The 24,157-nt window shown below is 39.6% G+C and overlaps 1 protein-coding gene across 2 annotated transcripts in view; it reads right to left on the bottom strand.

The window, feature by feature from the left end:
- The window catches only part of BIRC6 (baculoviral IAP repeat containing 6), a 184,941-nt gene extending 161,204 nt beyond the window's left edge, over positions 1-23,737 (bottom strand). For both annotated transcript variants that reach the window (XM_074165164.1, XM_074165172.1), the window contains exons 1-6: positions 23,322-23,737; positions 7,298-7,479; positions 4,275-4,412; positions 3,672-3,865; positions 1,594-1,705; positions 251-333 (exon numbers count right to left, since the gene is read on the bottom strand). In XM_074165164.1, coding sequence (XP_074021265.1) covers positions 251-333; positions 1,594-1,705; positions 3,672-3,865; positions 4,275-4,412; positions 7,298-7,479; positions 23,322-23,574 — 962 coding nt within the window. In that variant the 5' untranslated portion in view covers positions 23,575-23,737. The remainder of the gene's footprint in view (positions 1-250; positions 334-1,593; positions 1,706-3,671; positions 3,866-4,274; positions 4,413-7,297; positions 7,480-23,321) is intronic.
- Positions 23,738-24,157: the final 420 nt, after the last annotated feature.

Genomic DNA, 24,157 nt, shown 5'->3' with positions numbered 1-24,157 from the left:
TAAATAGCAAATCAAAATTAAGAAGTAAAACCAACTACAATTTCTTGGCTTTAGCATTACACAGAAGTTTGACATAGCACTGGAAATTATTTTATTTGTCCCATGGAATCATACTGGAAATCCATTCTTGTCAGGGACACTACCTACACTCAACCGGAAATCCCATCGAAACAATGTTGACCTTGTCATCCAAAGATTTCTAACCTCTTCAATACAAAATTAAGTCTACTCCAAACATCACTAAACTTACCAAGGTTCATCTGTAGGCTCCCAGCACACCAAACACACACTACAGGTAAAGCACATGGCTCTGTCATCTCCTGATGAAGCAGGCTATAAAAATACAAAGAAACACTTGAAATTTACATTGCTGTGTACTACAAAACACTAACTCTCCTTCTTCTAGTGGCATAACAAAGCACTGCAAATTGCATACTATAAAGTGGTACTATTTCACATTTAAAAAAAAAAAAGACAAACCACATTAATATGCACGAGATTCAGAACCAACACTTGTGCAAGGCACTGGATAAAAACCACAAACACAGAACAGAATTCAGCGTTAACTGCTAAGACTTTTTTTTTTTTTCCCTGGAAAAAGTTCACAAGGTTCAAAAAATTTAGAACCTCAACAAAGTAACTGTATATCTGCATGCTTGGAAACACACAGGTTAGACAGATTTCCTATTACACCTTCAATCTGCTGGAATATAAAGCATTCTATAGCTCTCCTCTGCAAAGAAGAGTTGTTACTAGCTGAAGTGAAAAAGAATACAAACTTCCATTCTCTTAAAATTTAGCATTTTTATGACCACATTTCAAGTTGCCGAGATATGCTCGGGAATATGTAGATGCAATTGTAACATGAATTCCCTGAATTTCTTCTCCTGAACAAGCTTAAGAAATCCTCCAAACACTTTATCCACTTGCACCTATCAGGCTTTGCAGTTGACATAACAAGGCAGATAATATTAATGTCAAATGATATGCACTGCCTAGCCATTGTTATGTAAATCCATACCATGAATATTTTTTATAGTAGAAATAATTTCAAAGAATGAAAAATTGAAATAAGAAAAAGTAGTGTAATAAAATGTTGAGGTTGTATTTATTCACTAAGCTTAATAATTTAGTAATGTGATCTAGGACCATTGTTTGTTACATTACAGTTTCTCACTAAGAAAGTATAGTTAGAGGACTCCAATGTGAAGCTTACTGCTTGTTTTGCTTTACTGATAATATAAAAAGGATATTTACTCAACAATCTAACAAGGAGAAAGAGAGACTGTATGTAACAACCAACTTCATCTTCATTGTTGTTTAACTAAGATCAATTTGATACTTAAAAGTGTTTTATGTGCTGAAGTTCAGAACAGTATTTTCTGTGATCTGTACAAAAAAAAGAAGCAACCGCAAGGCACAGAAAAAATCTTAAACTTAAAAATAAAGAAAAAAGCTTAATGACAAACTTTTTCATTAAGGTTTTTGTATCACTGAAGGAATCCATTTAAAAAAAAAATACAAAAGAGTTTTTCCCCTGCTCCCCAAACCTTCACCTAGGGAACAAATACTAAAAACAACTAAACCTTTTACCTGGTGATAGAACCCAGCTTGAGCCATAGGATCTGGCTGTGCCCACCTATAACCCACATGAGGCCATGAAGTGAATGTCTCCCGTCTGTTAGCTTCACTGTACATCAAAGACCTAGAAAGGTGAAAAATTCTACATTACTCAAAACTGCCTTCTAGAATTAAAAAAGTATACTATTCATGATATACTTTCAATGCTTTAGGAACCATTAGAAATACCACAGATAGTTATCTACAACTTATACTTAAAATTATCATTCCAGTTACAGAAAAGTTACAAAGGTCTCTTACTTGGGTGCCTAAAGTACATCCTCAGCAAAAGAACAAAAGTAATACAACAACCTACAGGCCTTAAAGGCAAGATTTTATAAATAAGTTTCCGTGTAGCCTATTTGGACTAACCGCAGAAAAGCATCAGATATCCAAAGCTACTCTGCATTTCGGGAAGACGCAGAATCTAGTCTAATGGAACTGCTAGAGAGTTGGTTTTTTTTAACATGACTACTACGGCAAAAATTTGGGTTTATTAGTTGAACAGATATAAATATGCATATTTAAAACACTTTACAGTGATATTTTAGGCTTAACTGAATACATGGTACAAATCCCCCAACATTCATCCCTCGCTGCATACAGTAGTTTATAATTTTTAAGTATTACAAAGTCACAAAATACGAACTCCTCTGCAACTCAATATCTACAAAGAAAAGAAGCTCCTCTCTCCTATCTTCACTCAGTGCCTGTCCCTCATCTGAAATAGTACATAAGAAACAACTATCAGCTTCTCTTTTTGCTTGACGGTTTGTTCTTCAATATCATTCTCAGAACTAGTGCCGCTAGACAGAAAAGTGCCTCACTTCGTGTTTCTGCCCCTCAGTTTCAGGAGATTATTGCTGTCTTATAAGAGAATGGATGTATTAACCATTTCCTACCACGGAAGTGAACTATTCTTGCAACACCCACATAAGGGCTGTCTTAACTTGACATTATCACAAAATGGTAGGGGTTGGAAGGGACCTTCGGAGATCATCTAGTCCAACCCCCCTGCCAATTATACCATCTTAAGAGATCGATCTTGGAGACCTCTAATCAAAAATACAATATGGCGAGGTACAGGTAAACACGGAGGCTTGAGGAGAAGTAAGAAATTAAATCAATTTTATTAAATTGAGCTCTAAGAAATGATAATATGCTTACAAAATAATATTTGTATAGAAACTTTCAAGAAAGAATTAATTCAGAGATTTAGAAGATTTATCAGTATTCTAACTAGTTTCAGTTTATGAATGTTAAACTAGTGGGTTACTCGCTTGTGTACACAGTATCACTCAGATCAGAAATAGATGAAGCAACAGTCTGAGGTAACGTTTTCTCTGACCCCAAACACATAGCAGGGGACTAAAGACTTCAGAAGTAGCATTCATATACTCTGCAAAGGTAACATCTTCCCAAACCTCTAAAACACAAAACATGGGCATGTTTTTCTTCATCTCTAGTATGAAGAAAACGGAATTGATTTCATGGGGCAGCATAGCATGCATACTTTCTCTTTGCTAGACAGATGAGTGCTCTCTGCATTGAAAAGAGCCACGCGTGTGCTCTTAAAGCTATGCAGTTTCTTAACATGGAACACTGCGGTCTCAGTAAGTTTTCAGTACTAGTTTGAATAAAGCCAGTAACTTCAGTAGCTAGTCATACGCATCTGACTGTTCGAATAAAACCCATAAACAAACATGATGAAGAGTAAAGCCTAGATGGACACATCACCTTAATGAGTTACAATACCACCTAGAGACCTATATTTAGGGCTGCAATTGTCAGCTTTCTGAAAGCGTATTTTGGGATTAAGACCAAAGCAAATTCAATTTGCCTGTAAAGTCAGAATCCACCCATGAAGGTTCTTCTAAGTTTAGTAATATGTACAGTGTATTGTGCATTAAACAGTTAATTAGCAGTATGTGTAAGAAAAAGGAAGTACAGAATAGAACCAATTCCTTTGGCAAATAAATTAAAGTCATCTAAGAGCTTATTCTGATACAACTAAGGGGGTCAAATTAATCACTTATTTTGTCTTAATATACCTGTCCACAGATCGACCAGGTCCCACACCAAGTTCTGGTCGTGCGCTGGGTAAGAGGTAAGATAACCTATCCATCACAGAGGACGCTACAGGTAAGGCAGCAATATTTTGATTTATCTTCTTGAGTTCATTTACAATGGCACTGGCGACAGACTTCAAAACATGATGAGGAAGGTGGAACATAACCGTTGCCCACTAAATTAAGAAAAAAGTGCCTAGTTTATATCTTAAAATTTTAACATCTAAACAACAAATAGATCACAAAAGCATCAAAAGCAAAAGCACATCTTGCACCCTCTCCTGATTTCAAGAACTAATACAAGAACAGACACACAAAAGCAACATGGACATAATACAAGGCAAGTCAGTAACAGATTTTAAGCCCAGTTGGGTTTATTATTTGGGTTTATCAGCAAGAAGCTAACCTTGTTAGTTCTCTTAACAAATGCAACTTCACACAGAGGAACTAAGGAACACAACACATTCCATTCTCTTCAAACAAAATCCACCACACTAAGTCAAGCATTTTGTATGCTTCAATAACAGTAGCCAAGCAAATTAGACTTGGGAATCCACATTATACAGTACAGAGACACATTCTTACCTTTGCAACTTTATGATTTGCTGCGGTTTCATGTGAGGTATTTTTTAAACCATCCTTCAGTTGTGTGATGAATAAGTCATATCCCTCTGTGCTAGAAACATCTACTTTTTCTATGCAAGCAGATAACAGCTGCTGAGCCTAAAATGCAGATGTGCAAGAAAAGTTATTATTCACGCTGAGTAACTACAGATAAGAATTATACCTGTTCCAATACTCAGGAAACATAATTTGTCATATCATGTATTGTATCAGCATAGTTCCCATAAAAGACCCAGAGTTGAGTAAGCAGTTCCAAATTTTACTTTGTAGGTCAATCAATGGATAAACTTCAGCAGTAACGACAGCATTACTACAAGTTCCCTCAAGGGCAATATTACCAAATGTTAAACAAGTCAGTCATATAAACAATTAAAACAGAACATATATTAAAGCCAACAAAAAATGAGACATCTATTACCTCCCCAATGCTTTCCCTTCAAAAGGATTCATTCAGCTTTAAGGATAAAAAGTGAGAGCAAAATCGAAGTCTTGACATTTTTCTGAGTAGCTTTGTATCTTAAAGTAGATGATAATGAGGAAAACAATGTTGCAACAAAATCTAAGATAAATTACTTACAATGCTAGTATAATGAAGCTGAAAAATGAGGCAGAAAAAAACAGGCTAGTTTAGAATCTAGAAATTGTTAACATTCAGAAAATAATGCATCTACAAAAGAACACTACAAACGTCCATTTATAGACGTTTTTTCTTCCAAGTCCAATCCGTTTATAGCTTGTCCTTTGTCTACTAACTTCATGTCAACAGGTAAGACTTAAAGGTACGCTTTATGTGCAAAGTGCAGAATATTCTTTATCCGTTGTTAGGAGGGATAACATCTGAAAAATGTTATATGAAAGCTTTCAAGTAACAAACACAGGGAATTATTTCCCAAGGGCAACAGCCAGTCAGTCCTTTCAGCAGCCACAAACTGCTCCAAACAGAATGAGCCAAATTACCACTTGGTTACATCCTTGGGGAGTTCAGGGGAAGAACAACAGACATAAGACAAATCAGTCCCCTTGCTAAGGCTGTATCTGTTTCTCAGATGTCAATAAAAAGACAGTTACAATTCTTTTGACAACTCATACTTTCCTAGTCTCTTGCAGACGACAGAAAAACAACAGATATGTTGTGGAAGTTCATAAATTTACAGTGTTCTATGGGAAAGTAAAAACAGCATAGAGGCTGTTAGCAAAACATGTCAATGCTACTGATTAGAAATGCATAAAATGCAATGCATTACCAGGAGATCAATCATATAAAAAGACTACTTAATTTAAATGCAAAAATTTGCAGGAAAATTCCAGAGATTAATAAAAAATCAAAGCTCTTGCTTGGATAAAGATTCTTGATGTTCCTATGATGAAAGAGGTGTACTGATGTTTGTATGGTATTTGCTTAGTATCTACTAAAATTTTCTGAGGTCTGGGTACCTCCTCTTTAAAGTTAAAAGTAAGAACTGAAGACTGCTAATGTTTTTCCTTCCATCTCACTGATTTGGCCACGAATTCCCCAAATCTGTTCCTAATGAACTATAATATTTTCCAATTATTTTTTTTTACAGGAAGGACCTTTACAGAAAAGTTCTCTATTTTAACCTTGAAGTAAGGGTCTGTAAACTCTTCAGAATCAAAGAATATCTAGTTAAAACTGACACAAACTTACAGTTTGTATTGAACCATGTGAGACTGCAAGCCAGTGACAGCAAAACTTATGAAAGGAAATGCTGACCTCTGTCAGTCTCTTCACACTCAGCCACACATACCAAGACTTTGTCATTACCCACAAAGGGTATAAAAATGATGCCAGTGGCAGCAAGCCTCAGGAACCTGGAAAGCTCTCTTTGGAAACCTCTATGAAGCAACATTTTATTGCTGTCACTCCTACTCAAGACAAGTAGTTAAAAAGCCCATATATAATAACACACATTCTTGGTTAATAATAAGCAGTCAACACTCCAAGAGCACATAAATATTTTAAATCAATGCTCAGGATAAGGTTTTATTGGTGGTGCATCACTCAATATAAATTTATTTCCCTCAGAGATGAGTGGGAAGTGCTCTTTTCTCAGAGTGCTTTAAAGATTCAGAATCCAGATCTTGTAGTCCAGTTTTGGTTTTTTCAACTGTAAGCACTATTCTGAATATTACTATTGGCAGATGCTCTATGCTTTTCCCAAACAAAGAATTAATCTCGCTTGTGACTAAAATTGTTGCACAGATTTACTTCACGACCACTGCAAAGGTGAAAGCTACTTTCCTCATCACCAAGTGCCTTAGATAGAAGCAGTTGTTAGCTATCTTTTGAAAATAAGAACATACATGCTACCTCACCTAATAATGCTACTTTAGCTGAATGTAAATCAATGCAACAAAATCCTAAGCATTACACTCTAAGCAAAAATATACACACTAGACCCCCTTAAAGTGATACTAAATGCTCGGTTACAGTCTCAAACCAGGAGGAATTGCGTTACAGCTGTGATGGTACAAACATAAAAGGGAAGCCAAGTTTGCAGAAAAAAAAGTCTTTCATTAGGCCAACTGACCTAGCTAGTAAAGTTAGATTCCAGCATTAATTCTTCACATATAGCAGCACCATATTAGCTGATTTTAATTGTCTTTTTCCCCCCTGAAAGCCTAAAACAGAAAATTTCAAGGATGCCTAGCAGCCCAGACTGACTTCTAGAAGTGCACATAGATTCCACACATAAGCACTGACAAAGCTCTGGAAATGAGCCCTAATTTCTGGCCACTAAAAAGTTCTTTCGTCTGAAATAATGTGGTCTTGATGACACAATCTCTTATTTGAGATACAGGTAACTGCAAAAAGCTATTGCCCTATGACAGCTAATAACTAAGAAACTTTTCCATTACATGCTGTTAGTATCGCACTAGAAACTCAGGGTCAAACATCTGGTTTCAGTATTTCTGACAGTTATTTACATACTCTTTTTTTTTTTTTTCCCCTCTCCACATCTTACCTCTGTAACTGGCAATTCAAGCTGAACCACGTCATCTTGTTTTGAAACAGGCGTTTGCAGAGCTGTGTCTAACAGTAAGATGCCATTGAGATCTTTCCTACATCCTACTGCATAATCATCCACAAAGATCACTTTATCCACAGCAGAAATATACTGACATTTCACCCGTCCACCTGGTTTAGCTATAAACAGAAAGACAAAAAGCAAAATCCAATTAGAAAACAGCTTTTACAGAACACCTTTAATACCTATTCCAGAAAGTAATGTAACACTTCAGTAAAATGTTTACCTTTTGAGATGATAAAAAAACCTAGCATTTTAGCTACTACGACTTCCACCAAACTTTTATATTTCCTACATTAAAAAAAAAACAAAATCTATACACCTCATCAACAACTACAACCACTTTATTCCTATAATGGAAGACATCATTCAAGTCCAGCTCCCACCAGGAGGCCTAAACAATTGTTTTCATGCCTAATGTAGATGCCTGCTGTACTTGATATTAGCTGATAATCAATAATAAGAAGTAAATTGTACAAATCAGCATGAAAACTAAGACAAAATTGCTAAACTACCATTAAGGGTGATTAACACCATTTCACCAAGCAAAATAATACTCAAACTTCTGAAAACCAAGTACAGCATTTAACATGTGCCAATGCTACCCATGTTTCTTCAGACACGTGTAGCTTTTTTCTGCTCAGCGCTGCACAGGTGATGTCAGTAACAGGTTAGAGAAGTTTGGTGGGGGTAGAGGAAGACTGTCAGCAGATAAATAAGGAAAGGCTGTAGCAATGGATATTATCCCCAGAAATGTGCCATGTAACATTATTACATGTCTAAGGCTGGATGGACCGTAAAACTAAAGCCATGTAATATGCTATCTGTGTAGAAGGCAAATCGCCTTAATTCACAGAAAGGGTAATCTGCTGCTACAGAAGCAGGCTGTATGTGTAAGTATATGGACACATCGTCCAAAGGGCAAAGCTGAAATCGCTGGATCATGAACATAGATCTCTTCTTGCTGCACTGGAACAGGAGTTTCATTAAATTTTGCATTAATCGGGTCCTATCCCCGTTCTCCTCTTTCTTCAGACACTGGATACTGTTTTTATTATGAATAATTAAAACCCACCATTTAGGTAGCTGGCATACATCCAGATAAAGACAGCTACATAATTCTGTCGTCTTCACACTTTGATATAGTTAAATGGAAATTAAAACTTCCCCAAATATAGGGCACATCAACCCAACCACATTGCATTTGTGGTATCCTCTCTTGAAAACTCAGGTCAAGAATAGTTGTCAGCTGCCCTTCTCAACAAAATTTTGGAAACAATGACTCATATACTCTCAAAATATAGGACACATGCTTTTTGCCTGCAAGAAGTATACTGTAATTGTAATCATTGCAACAACCATCAGAAACACTTCAAGAGCCCTGAAATCTCTTGATACTTGAGAAGTTGTTAGTCCCAGCTCAACAAAAAAGGATCCTCTGAATGGCAAATCAACTAGGTTTAAACTGTACTTTTGCCAATACATTGGAGTTCCTCACACAGAATTTTTACAGAAAAATAACCCTTTTGACAAAAACTCAAATACAAGTTTTAGCATCTTTTAAAGTAACAGTATCAACACTGTACTGGAAACTACTATGTAAATAGACTGAAAGGTAACTGATGCCCTAAACTAGAAACCTCAGTAGATTCACATGGTCTTTGCAGTCTATTCAGTGCGATCCAAGTGATGGTTCACTACAGGACACCTTCCTTAACCCATCGCTTCTCTCCTCCTCCTTCCCAGAGGAAATGGGAAACGCACCTCACCTTTTCTGGCAGCGTCAACACCAGGAACACTTTATTTTGCACTTCCCTTATTTCCTGTCAAGCACAGGAGTATGCTCATGCCCTACGAGTAGGAGCCCAGAAGCCTGTAGGAGCCCCAGCCTTTGTGGCTTTTCAGGCTAGACCATTCTCACTTTATCATTTCTGTAGTGATGTTAGTGAAATCTCAAGTCTAAACCACCAAATGGCTAACAAGTATCCTCTGTGTAAGTAGTCCCAGTTTTTAGAAGCCAATGAAGATTAGTAATGAGGTAGATAACATGCTTAATCAATATAACATTTCTGCTCCATTAGGAAACAAAACAAAAAGTGTAACTACAGCACAAAAAAAATACATTGCCTAGCAGCTGTGATTCTCACTGTACTGGTTAATATTTTGGTTGGTTACACTGACAAAAAAACTTTGGCCAAACTCTCTCTAGCAAGTTATTTACAGTTGATGGCTGTATTTTATTCAAAGCACATAAACCCAAAACAAGCTCCCTTATCTTAAGTTGATGGAGCTTCAAGGAAATGATTGCATCAATATTTAGTGTTGTTCCAACACCCTGAGAAACACATTCTGCAGCTGACTGGTTTACCATTTGAATAGCCTCTGAACTGTTGACATGCTATTTTGCAAACTTAGAAGTTTAACTTCAAAGTTCAAAAAAATCACATTTCAAGATGGTTCTACTACTAATCACAAACTATATCGTAGTTCGCATATGGCTGGCCATATGATTAAAACAGTAGGTTGAAAACCAGGAAACAAAAGAATTTAGAAGTCACCACTACAGAAGTCACCACTATGGAAGAAATGCTTAGAAAAGTTTAATTCTCCTCAAAGCACTGGCAGAAGGGTCCTTTCTAACTTAGGATCAATGTTTTACAATATGACAAAGGATTTCGACCAATATCCTTTGACAACCCTACTGGTGGCATTACAACATTATGTCCTGCCTATCCATACTGGCTAAGTTTACTAGCCAAAAGTAGTGATCTGCATCTTCATAAATCACAGTTCAGAAGTTTCACATAAACTCATTAAGTAGCTTAAGCCAGATCATCAAAACCCAATTGTTGTTCTCATTTTAGCTCTAATTCTTTCAGCTGAAATTTATTTTGGGTGGTGGAAGGACAAATAGTCATTCAAAGTTTTATACAATTTTGCTTTCCAGTCTTGGCATAAGTGGATCATAGCTTCTCCCAATACCTCCAGCTTATCTGTCTAGGATTAAAAACAAAACTACTCACAAAGAACTCATTAAGCCTTCTGTCAGTTCCTGTAAGGAAACCTGGCAGGCTGCTAGCATGCTAGAAGTGCAAGCCCAATAGTATATTACTTTATGGTATGTCACCTATAACAACCTCACAACTAGCAACCTGAAAACTTAAAACAAAACCAAATAAACATTACATTGCAAAAATGAAGAATTTTAGAAAAGGAGCATCCCCCTCCACCTTCTTTGTTTCCAACAATACAAAACAGAGATCAGCAATTTCCTGTGATCAAAATCTGACCTACAAAAAATATTACAGAAAACAAACCTATTTGGAGAATACATAACAGCCTAAGAAGCATCTATTGTGCCCCCTTGTCTGCAAGCATTAAGATGAACCAAACTAATTTGAGAATTAGCCTTGCGTTTCAAGAAGTAGAAGAACGAAAAAGCTTGTCTCCATTTTTCCACCACAGATAAACTCTAAAGCTTTGAGGCTAAAGCTAAGAGAAAGTGGCTGACTGGAATATGCATGGCCACCATCATGAAGAGATATAGGTCAATGTTAACAACACCACCTTTGATCTTTTCTAATATTGAAAAAAAGTTAATTAACCTTGAAAACTGCTTGCCAGGAATGGCAGTAAAACATATCATAAAGTCAGTAATTCTCTTGACAAGAAGCTCCCAATGCACGGCATGCAAAAAACCCAAGTAGTTTTTAAATTGCAGTAAACCAATGCTTTTATCTGCAGCTATAAAATGAGACTGGTAAACACATGCATCATAGTACTAATTCCATAATGCTAAGATCCAAGGCCAATCAAATATCTAAAGGAACATCCATACCTGTGATTTATGAATGCAATTAGGTCTTTAGGTTAAGAATTAAAATAACATTTTTGGAGACATTGGAATCCCATCAGCTCAGCAAAACACAAACAGTACATGCACTGATACCAGTTTTTGCACTTCCGATTTAAACCAGAACATCCAAACAATATCTCAGCACTCATTTAAAAATAATACAACCATGGGAAGCTAAATAGATACTTTCAGGAGATTAAAAACCCTACCTATCCTATTAACTTTGTATCACTAGGTTCGAACATCAAGCTATTTAAAGGCAAGAGAATCCAAAACTTCAAGAGAAGGGAATGATACAACTGCATAAGTCCTTAAAATTGTCTGTTAGAATTAAAGTAAAATTTAAATTTTCCTCTTTCTGTTGTGAAGTGTGGGTGTAAAGCTTCAAATTTACTAGATATTATCACTCACGGTAATATGCTGTATGAAATTCCCCTTCCAGAAGCCAGGTTAGCGGACAGCAAAACTATCCTTTCTATCAGAGACAAAAATGCTTCTTGCCAGAACACTGCTCAGCTCCTTCTCACACATTTTTCACAACTGAAAAATCCAGTTAGCAAGTATAACACATTGTATGCTACATAATTAACACAAGTTTGCCAATGAAAGCATATCAGAACACTTGAAGTTTGAGGAAGTTCTACAGTACAAATAAAACCCAAAACTGTCTTAAAGTTTAACTTGCGGTCTTAACTTGCTATATTTGCAGGAAACTATTTTGAACTAATACTACATAAAATCACAACTATGGATCAGCTGCAAAGGGTAACATTTTCACACGCAAAAAAAAGGACAAAAAGCAAACCACTGCAAGTCTGGTTTAAAAAGGAGAAAGTTGTCTCTAAATTGTTTTACATCAGTAGCTCCCAAAGGAAACAGAGAGATAGTTTATGACCATTTGGCAACACAGTAACAAGAAGATGGTGTAGAGGCTGGGACAGATGCTCTCTATTAACCCCTCTCCCTTCCCAGAAGGGGCAAGGAAAGAATAAGAAAGAGAGACTTGGGGGTCAGAAAAACAACTAAACGGCTTTAATGCAATATTAACAATAAAAAGAAAAGATAACAACATTACTAAGAAAATAATGAAATATATACAAATATATACAAAGCCAGCATCAAGCTCCCAGGATGACAATCATGTCACTGGCCTGCACGAGGACTGGACTGAGGGGCAGATGGGAACTAAGAATTGGATTCAGGAACACACAGATTGGGATTAAAGGCAGAAGAGTGGACAGAGTCCTCAGACACCGGCCATTGAAGAAGAAAGAGGGCTGACCCCTTTGATCCCTCAGCTTTATATTGAGTGTAATGCTGATGCGATGGAATACCCCATTGGTCAGTTTTGGGTCTCCTGTCCTGTCTATTCCTCCCCACAGCTGCGACCCCTCTACACTTTTCTGCTTTCGACCCTCCAACAGGGCACATTAAGTTAGCTGACCTCGGTTGGTATAGGAATAAGTATAAGCAAAAGCCTCTCCACATATCATCCCTTGGTATTAACTATAAACATCAGAAGTTAACACTGCTTGAAGCAGACACTGTCTGAAAAACACACCATTAATTTCAGAGAGTTACGGTCAGTTAGAAGAGACTTAACTGAAAAGTAAAACGACTGAAAAGGAGAATTGGTTTTGTTCTATCTCAAACCTGGACAGATGGCTAAGGCATGGCCAAACCATGGCTGCTCATCATTACTGAATTTATCAGCTATAAATTCTCTCTCGTTATTCCTCTTCTCCTTCTCACCTACATCTTCAGCAGAAACTTCAACAGTGCAGTTTTGTCTTCCAGACCCAGGCCCAGCCCCTTACTTGCTCTAAACATCACCCCAGCAAAGCACTCTGCTGCCACCATGAAGACACTCCATGGGTCTCTTCTTCCCCAAAACAAAAGCATTCTCAGACTTGAGGAAAGGATGGAAAGGAATCTAACAAGTTCAAGTTGGTATTTTAGATGAATAATGTAGATGGGCTTAAACCAGCTATACACAAGCAACATTTTCTGTTTTAGATTTCACTATATACACACACAACCCTCCCTCTGCCACTTCACCTGGAATAGAAGTCCAAAGCAATTGAATGAAGCAGAAACACGTTCAGAGCTGCAACAGGAAAGAAAACTAAGAATGTTCTCCAAAGAGCAAAAATGCTAAATGAGGCAGAAATACCCACCTTAACATCACAAAGTGCCTTCAAACTCCCTTATTTGCCAGAACTGGATTTAGTTAATCAAGAACAAGACATGTGATCTAGCGTTTATCTTTTCCTTTAGCAGCAAACAGGACAGAATTGTTTCAGTATCAGTTTCATTATATGACAGCTGGTTTTAATAATCCTCATTAGAGTACGACGATGTGTTATCTGGGCCAAAGCACTGGAGACTGCCACATGAATATTAACTATATGTGTCTGATCAAGCAACTACTAACAGAAGCTAATATTAACACTTAAAAAGGTTTCAGAACATGAACAAAACCCCATTGAGATCAAGGCAGTTCATATCTCACTAGGTTTGCAGGCATAGGGTCCTCTTCCACTCTACAGACTTAAACTGAGACTGAATCAGCAGGATGACACTGGTGACGTCTTTGTGCCCATGCTCTTTATGCTCTTTCAGATCTCCGTGTATCTAACATTACTGCCGCCTTTTACACCATACAGAACACAATTGCTCACAGAGCTTTATACAATTATCCCCAAGAACAAATCATGAAAGGTTTCACAAAGTATTCTACAATCCTTCCCGCTAACTCAGGTACATTGCGAAAATTTAAGTCCCTACAATTCTCCCGTAAATATCTCATAGAGGATAGTGTCTTCCTCAGAATTTTTCTCAAAGTGAATACTATGATTAAAAATTTTCAGGAAAGCTGTCTTTCACAAATTGCAGACAGAGAGACTACCCAGCATCCCCCCAGAAGCAGAGACAGGCAAGGAATACTTCACAGCTCAGTAACAGGAAGTTCCCGTTCTTCAAGAGCAATTCCCATCGCAGCCTTTCACAACAAAGAACCTTTGCCAGCTGAAATTTTACCACCAGTTCCTCTTTTTGTCACTGAAGCGGCTAGAGCATCTGAGTTTACCCATTACGTATCCTGCAGTCTCTGTAACAGGAGAAAAAATCTCCAGTTATGGCACTTTTTAAACTCCAAAACTGTTTGGCAGGAACAGTTCAGCTTCCCTCATCCCAAACCCAAATATTGTACGGAGCTTCCCAAATATCAAGCTGGGAGATGCAACAACTTCTCAAAAGCTGATGGATGGGCTACAAGGCAAGTGAAAACCTGGCTAGACTGTCATGTGTTAAGTTAGCAGTTAATGATTCAACATCTACCTGGCAGCCAGTTATGAGTGGCATTCAACAAAGCTTGATATGGTTTACTGTCTTCTTCAATGGCCTGGATGATGGGACAGACTGCACCTTTATCAAGACTGCGGATTACAACAAATGGGAGGCGACTGAGGGGAAGTGAATGCATTAAATGGCAGCGCTGCCTTTTTAAGGATCTCAAAAAGTCAGAGAAATTGCTTGACACAAATCTCCTGAAGACCAACAAAGACAAACGCGAGGTCTTACACCTGGTATGGAATATAACCCCATATATCAACAGAAGGTGGGTACCAACTGTCTAGGTGGCAGCCCTACAGAAAGAACTTGGGGATCCTGATGGACAGGCTGACCAACGGGCAGCAATGCATCCTTGTAGCGACAAAATGTTACCACTCTGGGAGAAAATGCTAGTCTCCTCTACTCCACAATTTTCAGCCCACATCCAGAATACCATGTCCAGCTTCAGTCTTCCATCTGAGAAACCAGGACATAGACGAGAGTCCCATGAAGGAGTACTAAGACAGCTAGAGGGCTCGAGCATATGACTCGTGAAGAAAGATTAAGATAACTGGGCTCGTTTAGTCTGCAGAAATGATACTTTAGGAGGAAATCTAACAGCAGTCTTCCATTACTGCAGCAATAGTTCAACAGCTAGGTGAGACTGGAGAATTACCACCTTTCTCTTTTTGACACTACTGTTAAGGAAACACAACACTGAATACAGAAGCAACCATATGGGATTGGAGGAAAATGCACATAACCCCACATTTTGTCCAAGACAGTGGTCTAAACCAAGTGATTAGTGAAGAGTTTAAGAAAGGGTATGTATACAATGGTACTTTCACACTCAGCTCCTGCTTATTTGTGCTCAGGGACCTTCTCAGATAGAAGTGATTTCTTATTTGTATCATGACCTTCTTCCATCAATTTGTCCAATGCTGTTGTAATTCCACAAACATCTAGCATCCACAATGTTCTGTAGCCAGGTACTCCATATTTATGAGTACTTCAAATTAATTAAATGCATTCCCACATTCTCCTAATAACTGCTTCTACATAGGAAAGCTAAAGTGAAACAGACTAGATCCATTCATGTTTAAGTTATATTTAAAAGTGAAACTATTCCTTAGGATGCCTTTTCAAATTCTTCAGAGAAGCTGGCAAACTTAAAGGACCTTGTATGTTTAAGACATGTATTTGCAGCATAGGAATATTTGAACCTGATGACTATGTAAGTTTAACTTTAGTTCTGTCTCTCAAAGGGGACACTCAGAAAAGCTAAGCCTTGTAAGACTGGTCTTCCACAGAGCCTGGAAGCATTGATTAAAGGCATCTTGACAGTTTGGCATTCCCTTCTATATGTAATAGGAAGTAAGTTCCTCCAAAAGTTCAGAGTAAGGACTTTTCCTTTTCTCTGTATTGAATGGAGAGAGAACCTAAGATTATTTGTTGAAAAATGCTAATCTTAATTCTCACTTACAAAAGCTATATTAAACTGAACAGAAAAAATCCACTATAAAAAAAAGTCTAGAGCAGTGTTGTATGTAATCGTTTACATCACAACATGAATCTTGGATCCTGTAGAAGACAGGTCAACTAAGTTTATCACAGTATTTCTCCACAATAACCACAGTACCTTCTTGTTCTCCAATAAAACATTCCACTCGGCTTCCTACTTCCCTAACCCTTTCCACATTGTCATCCAGCCACTCCATCATAGTTCTCAGTCCCATCCCTCATCCTCCTAGCTCTTCCTTTCCATAAGGAATTTTTCATGATAGAGTCTCTGTAGCTTGTTGTCCAGTAAACAGAGTTTATCAAACTCATCTCCTACAGCTGCCAAATGCTCAGGTGAGATCCTGATTGCTTCACAATCAGTCATGCCAGGGAAGTGCAGTGGGACAGTCTTCCCTCCACAAACTGTACAGGGGACTGAAGAACTGCCAACAGACTACATGCCATGGAAGCCTTCATTAACCAGCACTTGAGACCAGATATGTGTTTTCACTAATGCTACTAATTTTCAAGACTACCTGATAAGCAAATTCCTTCCTCTCATGTTACACAATAAAAAAAAAAAAAAAAAAAAATCAATAAAATACTCACTGAACAGCTCTAGCAAATACCTCAAGAAAATTTTAAACATAATGATGTTTACGTTTACAGGCAGATAAGCTATCATTTCCATAATTTTACACTTCAAATCCAGGCTGTAAAACAAAAGCTGTTTCTTCTCCCCCACTTCTCGTGCATCATCCTTATCTGTGGAGCGCTCCTTCCCCTAGCATACATGCAAATCTTCAAAATAAATGTTTTGCATATACCAGACTTCCTGTCTACTTTTTGACTAGCAGTGTGCACTACCTACTGCACTTACCAAATCTCGATACTCTTCCCAAAGACAAAGAAGCAAAGGAATTGGGCAGATACACAATCCAGTACTTGACTCCACAAAAATCAAAAGAAGCTGCAAGTGTTGTACTTGACAAGTGGAAGAACTTCGGGTAGTAGCTGTTCTTTCTTGAACTGCCCACTCAGTGACAAGCACTCATCTGGTGACTGCAAGCAGTCATTGCAACTAAGAGAGCACATTAACTATCTAAAGGACAGCTTTCTAACAGCAGAAAACAATACTATGGCATCACTTAAGAACCATCAGGAGAGTGAGCTGATCCACATGTAAATTTTTTATTTAAAAATAAAAAAAATGGTGAGCAGCTACCTATGCCACTGGAATAGACAACATGCAACAAGCTATCTCATAACATGACCTAGGACAGGCTGATATGCCCAAAAGTTGTCAAAGAGTCCACATGGTTGCAAGCCGTATCTCCATCTTCAAGACAGCCCAAGAACCATTTTTGAAAGACATCATCTTGTTCAGGGAGAATTAAAGCATCCTCTTAACAGCAAGGATGGACAGCTTTGTTTCCTGAATTGAAAGTAACTTGGAAAGAAAACCTGAATTAACAGATCAACACCATACCAAAAAATCAGACATAGTTGTTATTAAAAGCTTGAGAGAAACAATTAAAGTGAATCTACAGTCTAGGACAGATTGTTTTTATAAAATCGTCTTATAAAATTGTCTTATAAAATCCTAGATGATGTATTTCACTTGAGCTTAAGTTATGGATACAAATACAATAGCAACCATAAAAGCATTGTTAGAAAAAACATAACTGAAGACTTAGAAAGGGGTTCTACTGAGTCACCTAACATTATGGGGGCTGCTAGAAAAGACCAATTATAGGACAGGAGAGTATACTAGTTCCAAACCACTGATCACCATGATGTTCAGAATAGTAAAAAGATAAGGGCATCTAAAGATCACTAGGCTGGGCAATCCAAAGCAAAGCCTTCTCCATGTTTTCATTACATCAAGTCCAACAGAGATTTACCTTCTTTCTTTCATAATGTTCTGGACTTGAACTAACCAATTATCTCCACCAGAACGTATTTCTGCCAAATTTCTTCTACATTTTATATTATGCAGTATACAACATGACTGGGAACTGAAGGGTTTATCACATAAGCATATTAAAAGCTGTCTTGACCAAAGCTGGACCACAATCATCACTAAGGTTGAAAATCAGTACTTTCCCAAGGATTCTTCATATCAATAAGAAATACCTTAACTACCTGTGAGATAGAATAGGGGAGGAAGTCAAAGTTCAAATCGCTGATGCAAAGCACAGTATTTCCTCTTTGGGTCTGTAAGAAGCATTTGAAGATACATCTCCCTGCAGAAGTCCTTGTTCAAAGTCCATTTGCAGAGAGCTAGGAAATTTCTGATTATCTGACATTAAAGCATTCTGCAACCTTTAGTAGTACAGTGTTAGTGTTGCAATGACAGCCATAAATCCATCAGTCCAAACATGACTGATCTGTCAATAAAATGAAAAACGTCGTGCTGTCTTGCCTGGCAACATAACACATGCCTGCATCGCTAACTGTTGTTACTTCTGGATACCCACAATAAACATAACAATGCAAACACCCCTTTAAAGGCATGTGAAAAGAAGCAATCTCTATTTTTACTCTACTTTAGCTTCTGCAGAAGATAATCCAGATGTGCTTCCACAGAGCCTGGAAGTATCAATTAACAGCATCTTGACAGTCTGGCAAGATGCATGGCGAGTAAGAAGGGATCTCTGGCACACCCCGATTAAGCTAGCAGACAAATGGAGCACACAGCAGTCTAGACTCTTTATTGCTATAAAACACTGAACTCAGATCTAACAATTCTCCTATTCTGTTTTTTCAAGTGCTTAAGGCTCTTCATGAATGACCTTAAGACCACATAAATTAATGGAATGATCTCTTGAGAAGCATTTTACTCAGATTAGCATTGTCATCCAAGTATACTCACACACAAGGTGGGCTGTAGCAGATCACTAGATATTTGACAATACTCCCCATGCGATGAGAAAGTAAACAAGGAGAAAATTCTGTATTAATAGCAACAGCCTTTGTTATTACTAGCTTTTTTGTCTCATAATTGAACAAATGAAAAAAAGAGCCAAGAAGATGAAGAAACTCACTCCAATTTTGAGGAATGAAGGAGCCAAGCAATATTACCACAGAGAGCTTGAAACAGCTGAAACTGCTGATGATGTTTTCAACTAACTCAAGTCTAGAATTGTGTGGCAGAGCATCCCAACGGTTTCTTCCTAGAGATTATAAGAAGTGTACACTCCCTTTATGACTTCCAAGCTGCAAAAGAGAACCTCTTCTTCTTGTTTTGCCTCCTGCATCACAGGGAAAGGAATCAAAAAGAAACAGAACTGGATATTCCTTGATAGATTTCCAAGGCTCTGTAATTCCACGTGATCCAGCTGAAGACAAACAGGACTTCCCAAAAGGGAACACTGACAGATAGAAAACGGTGTTGAACTTGCTGCCACAGGTTGCTGCCTCCTGGGCTGGAATCTATTTCCTTCTAAATTCTTCTGTTGGAGGAACAGCGGTTGAGGTCCTCTGGTGATAATGCAGAGTCTCTGTCTCCCCCACAGGAGCTGGTACCTATGTACAATCAACAGATTCTTCCCAGTATGGTTTCAGAAGTATGTATTTTGATTACTGCTAGGGCTTCTATAGTAATTTAGAAGGCTTTAGCTACAAAACACTGTGCATTTTAGAGAATGAGGCTCTGAAGCTATTGCTATGTAAAATTAATCTAGAAGAAACTACAGAAACATTCAAGATGGTCACCACCCATCTAACAGTACATTTTAGTTTCTTATTGTGTTGGTGGCCAAGCTTCTCTGGGAATGACAGCACTCTCCCAGTTCAAGCAGTTTTCTTATTTTATTTGTAAATAGAAGGAACTGATAAATGAAACATCTCTATGAACACTAACAGAGTCTTTTTACAGGAGTTTTTTTGCCTGTTTTGTTTTGGTTTTTTGAGGCAGAGGAAAAGGTTCATCCTTAGTGCTGTATTTGGAGATTGATCATTCACACTCTTCAGCCACCATTGTTCAACTTGAAACTGAAAACACACAAATGCTTAAATGCTTAAGAGGAAAAACAAAGTACTTGAAAGACTTGAGTGACAGATTCAAAACTAGTCCTGACTAATCACTACCGGCAAACACATAGAAATGCATAATATCCAGTAATCGCAAGAATGGTCCTTACACTCCCAGTCTGGCTCTCCAAAATGCACAGCGTGCATGCAACAGCCTTGGTAGAATAAAAAGAACAACTTTGTGACCAGGTAAAATGAAGATTAATGTTAAAGGATCACCAATGGTACTCTTATTCACTACCACACTCTGGGCTGTTGCAAATGATCACCTGCCCTTCTTGAATAGGCCATAGAGGAAACAGACTAAAGATCATCACACGCTTTCAAGAGATAGATCTGATGAAGATTCAGTGTGGCATAATAATAAAAACAATAATAATAATAATAACCATCATCCTTCTCATTGGATTCCTACAGTATGGGCTCAGAAGAACAATCCCTGGATCATCACATACATCAGACCAATGAAGTTCACATAAGAAACTGAAGCACATAAATCAGAAACCGCATCCTAATGTCTGTACCTGATCTATAACTGAACTGTCTTTTGGCTGTGAATCTTTTGTTTGTTCTTTTACACACCAAAAAGAGCAATCTGCATTTACATTCTGATGAAGGCACTGCTCTACCCGATTCAGTATTCCACAGGTTCAATCCTTTCACCAAGAATGAGCTCAAAGCTTAATGTATTGCCGCAGTGAACTGCAACTGCAAATAAAAGCAACACTGAGGCTTGGTGGTGTTTCCTTTTCTCCCTTCCTCACTTGATGGGGGATCCTTTTTCTTTCTCTTCTTTCTAGAAAGAGAGGCCTGTGATGTTTTGTTTTTCCTTGGGTAATGAGCAACAGCACTTCTGCCCAATATAAATCTTTTGGCAGTGCAAAAGACCTGCAGCCCCAATTACCAAGGAGGACAAGCAGTCTCCCAAGAGAAGCAGTTTTAATTCCCAGGGACTCTATTTTTAGCTATAGCACCAGAAGTTCCCGAAGCAACAATATCCTTTGACCTGTCATTTATGGCAGGGGAGAGAGTAGGGACAGAGTTGGTCTACAGGTCTGAGTGTCCACCTACTACTACCCTAAATTAAAAGAGATCACGCTGTACAGAGCGGGCAGACATCAGAGAACAGTTGAATTCCCTTTTCCTTCTCTTCCCAAGGAAAGGCTGAAGGAGAGAACAAGAGTGAACACGGCCACTAATAGCCCCAACAGACACCAACTGCTGAGATGAACCACATTTCTGTCAGGCATGCCAGTCTGAATCCACAAGGATATTCACTTAAAGTTTCTTCAAACTAAACTAAGGTTTTAATGTTTTTTTCCACTAACGTAATCATCAGCTATACTGCACAGATGAAATTTGAGTAGATTGCAAGCAATTCTATCGTTGCATGTAAAGAGGTGTAGAATCCATCTTTTACAGTCATGCTGTCACACAGAAGACTGACAGTAAAGGAAGTATACATGACTGAATGTACGTAACAGAAGCAAAGTATTAAGTTATTTTTAAATAGTTACTATTTAGGGGAGAAATGCCATTAGCATTTTGAATACTAAATCACACTCCTTGCAAGGATTCTATCACAGAAAAGTGTAAAACAACAGCTTAGTCTTTGATTTACAGTTCACTTCTTTTTCTCTTCATGAGAATTAAATATCTCCTACATAAACAACCAACTACAAATTAAGTCCTCGATTTATGCCCTCTTCATCCACTACATAAAAGCAATTCTCAAACTCTGGCAAAAGCTTGAAGAAAAGTAAAAAATAAAGTTATTAATAAAGAAGTACTTTAGGAGAGAGCATGGTAGAATAAAGGGAAGTATAGAAGCAGAGTGATCTGAATTCTGAACAAAGCGGGAAATGCCACATAAGAGCTTCATGTTCAAGTGATCTACAACAAAAGCAGCTGACAGCTTCTTAGTAATTCCACAACACCTTTTTTTTTGTCGCCCCAAACGCTTAACCTTTACACCTTACAATGTACCGACTTTAATTCATGAAAGGAAATAACTGATTTTTGTCCTTTTCTCTTCAGTTTGACATTGTAATACAGTTGCTGGTTTTCAAGGTGAAAGTACACATATTACCTAGACTATGGCGTTTCCATACAACTCCTGACATTGCTATGCTATGTTCAGGTGGAAAACATCAACCCTTCGCAAAGCTAGATCCTATTAGCAACACACAGCTGTACAGAGAACCTGAACATGGAAACACACAACTAGTAAGAAATGTATCTTTCTATGCCAAGGGCTGGTCTCACAACATACCAAATAACACTTCCCCTGCCAATAGTCTGACAAGTACCACGGTTTAAGAACCATTAATGTAACAGGAACAAAAGCTGTTAATGGCATATGGATCTTTTCCTACTGAACTAGTTTATTAATAGTGTAAAAACATTAACGAGCAACAAAAAAAAGTTGCTTCACAGTTATGGAAACACTAAAGTCTTAGCCTCCACAAAGTTAGTACACAATCATGCCTCCTTAACATAATAGCAGGGGTACTGTTACTAACATCAGAGACAGCCAAGATACTCAGCAACACGAAGAACTACGCAAATACATATAAAAAACCACCATGAAATAACTATGAAAGATTCTGATCTTAAATAATTCTAAGCTATAAGACAAATGACACCTGTAAGAAATAAGCCTTCTTAATATATCCAGATCAAGGCTCAACAAATAAATTACTACAGTATCACATATCAATAAGAACTATAACTATATCTGTCCTACATTACAGGTTGCTTCTAATCTTTGGAAGGTTCAATATTATGTCATCCACAAGCACAACTGAAAAATTAAAATAAAAAAAAATGCAGCCCTATACATCACAGCCTTCCACTCCCATTTAATGTTTTAATACCCGTGCCAATGTGCTTTACAGAAGAAAAACGCCTCGGTACTGCCCACACGGGCATCTCTGCCCCGAAGAGCAGGAACCGTTCAGGCTTGAAAAACCAGCAGGGGTGAAAAAGAGCCAGGGGAACCCCCCGGCACCACGGGCCCGAACCCAGCCCGGCCTCTCCCCCCCGAGCCGCCCCACGCAGAAACCCCTCGCCCGCCACGACACCTGTTTTCAGCCGAGCCTCCGGCCCGTGCCCCCGGTGGCTCCGCAGCGCCGCGATCGTGCCCCGCATCCGCCCCGGGGGCTGCCACGGCCCGATCCCCCGCCACCCGTGCCGCGGGCGCGGGGCCCGGCAGGCCGCGGGAGCCCCTGCGCTCACCGTTGAGCGCCGACGCCTGTAGCGTGGCCCCCGAGGTGCCGTCGATGACTTTGATGGCGCCGCGAGCGGTCACGGCCAGGATGGCGTTGAGGGCCGGGTGGTAGCACAGGCTGCAGAGCCCGTCGGCGTCGCAGCGCAGGCAGCCGTCCCGCAGCAGCAGCCACTCGCAGGAGCCCGGCCCGGCCGACACCGGCCCGGGCCCGGGCCCAGCCGGCGCCGCCGCCGCCGAAGAGCAGGAGGCCGCCGCAGCCATCTTCCCGGCCGCTGCCGCCGCCGCCGCCCTCAGGACAAGAGGCCCGGGGGGAGCCGCTCACTGACAGTCCCTGGAGGAGCCGCCGCCGCCGCCAGTCACCATCCGGGTCCGGGGAGAGGGGGAAAGGGAGAGCGCCAGCGCGAGCAGGAAGTGACACAACCGCGCCGGATGCGGAACCGACCGCCGGCCTGACACTGGTGGGGGGGTGAGGGAGGGAGAGAGGGGAGGGAGCAGCCGCTCGTCACGGGAGAGGGGCGGGGGGTAAAGAGAGGGGCGGGGCTCCGCTGCGCGCGCGCATCCTCATTCCCCCCGTCACACGGTGGGGGCTGTGGGCGTTCTGCGCGTGCGCGGGGAGAGGGGACGAGTTGAACGCCGGGGCGGGTCGCCAGACTTTGCTCAGCGCCGGGGGCGACTGGCCGGGCCTGAGCGGGAGGGCGGGGGTGCGCTGAGGCTGGCCTGCGCGGCCGCGGCCGGCAGTGGGAGGTTCCCGCCCCGTGGCGGAGGGCTCGGCGTAACTTCTCCGTCCCGGCCCCGCTCCCGGCGGGGCCTGAGCGCGGGCGGCTGGGCCGGCCGCCGTCCGGCC

Source organism: Numenius arquata, chromosome 2, assembly GCF_964106895.1.
Source record: "Numenius arquata chromosome 2, bNumArq3.hap1.1, whole genome shotgun sequence".
NCBI classification, from domain to species: domain Eukaryota; kingdom Metazoa; phylum Chordata; class Aves; order Charadriiformes; family Scolopacidae; genus Numenius; species Numenius arquata.
The sequence above is the reverse complement of the archived record's forward strand: the minus strand, read 5'-3'. Positions and strand labels throughout refer to the sequence as shown.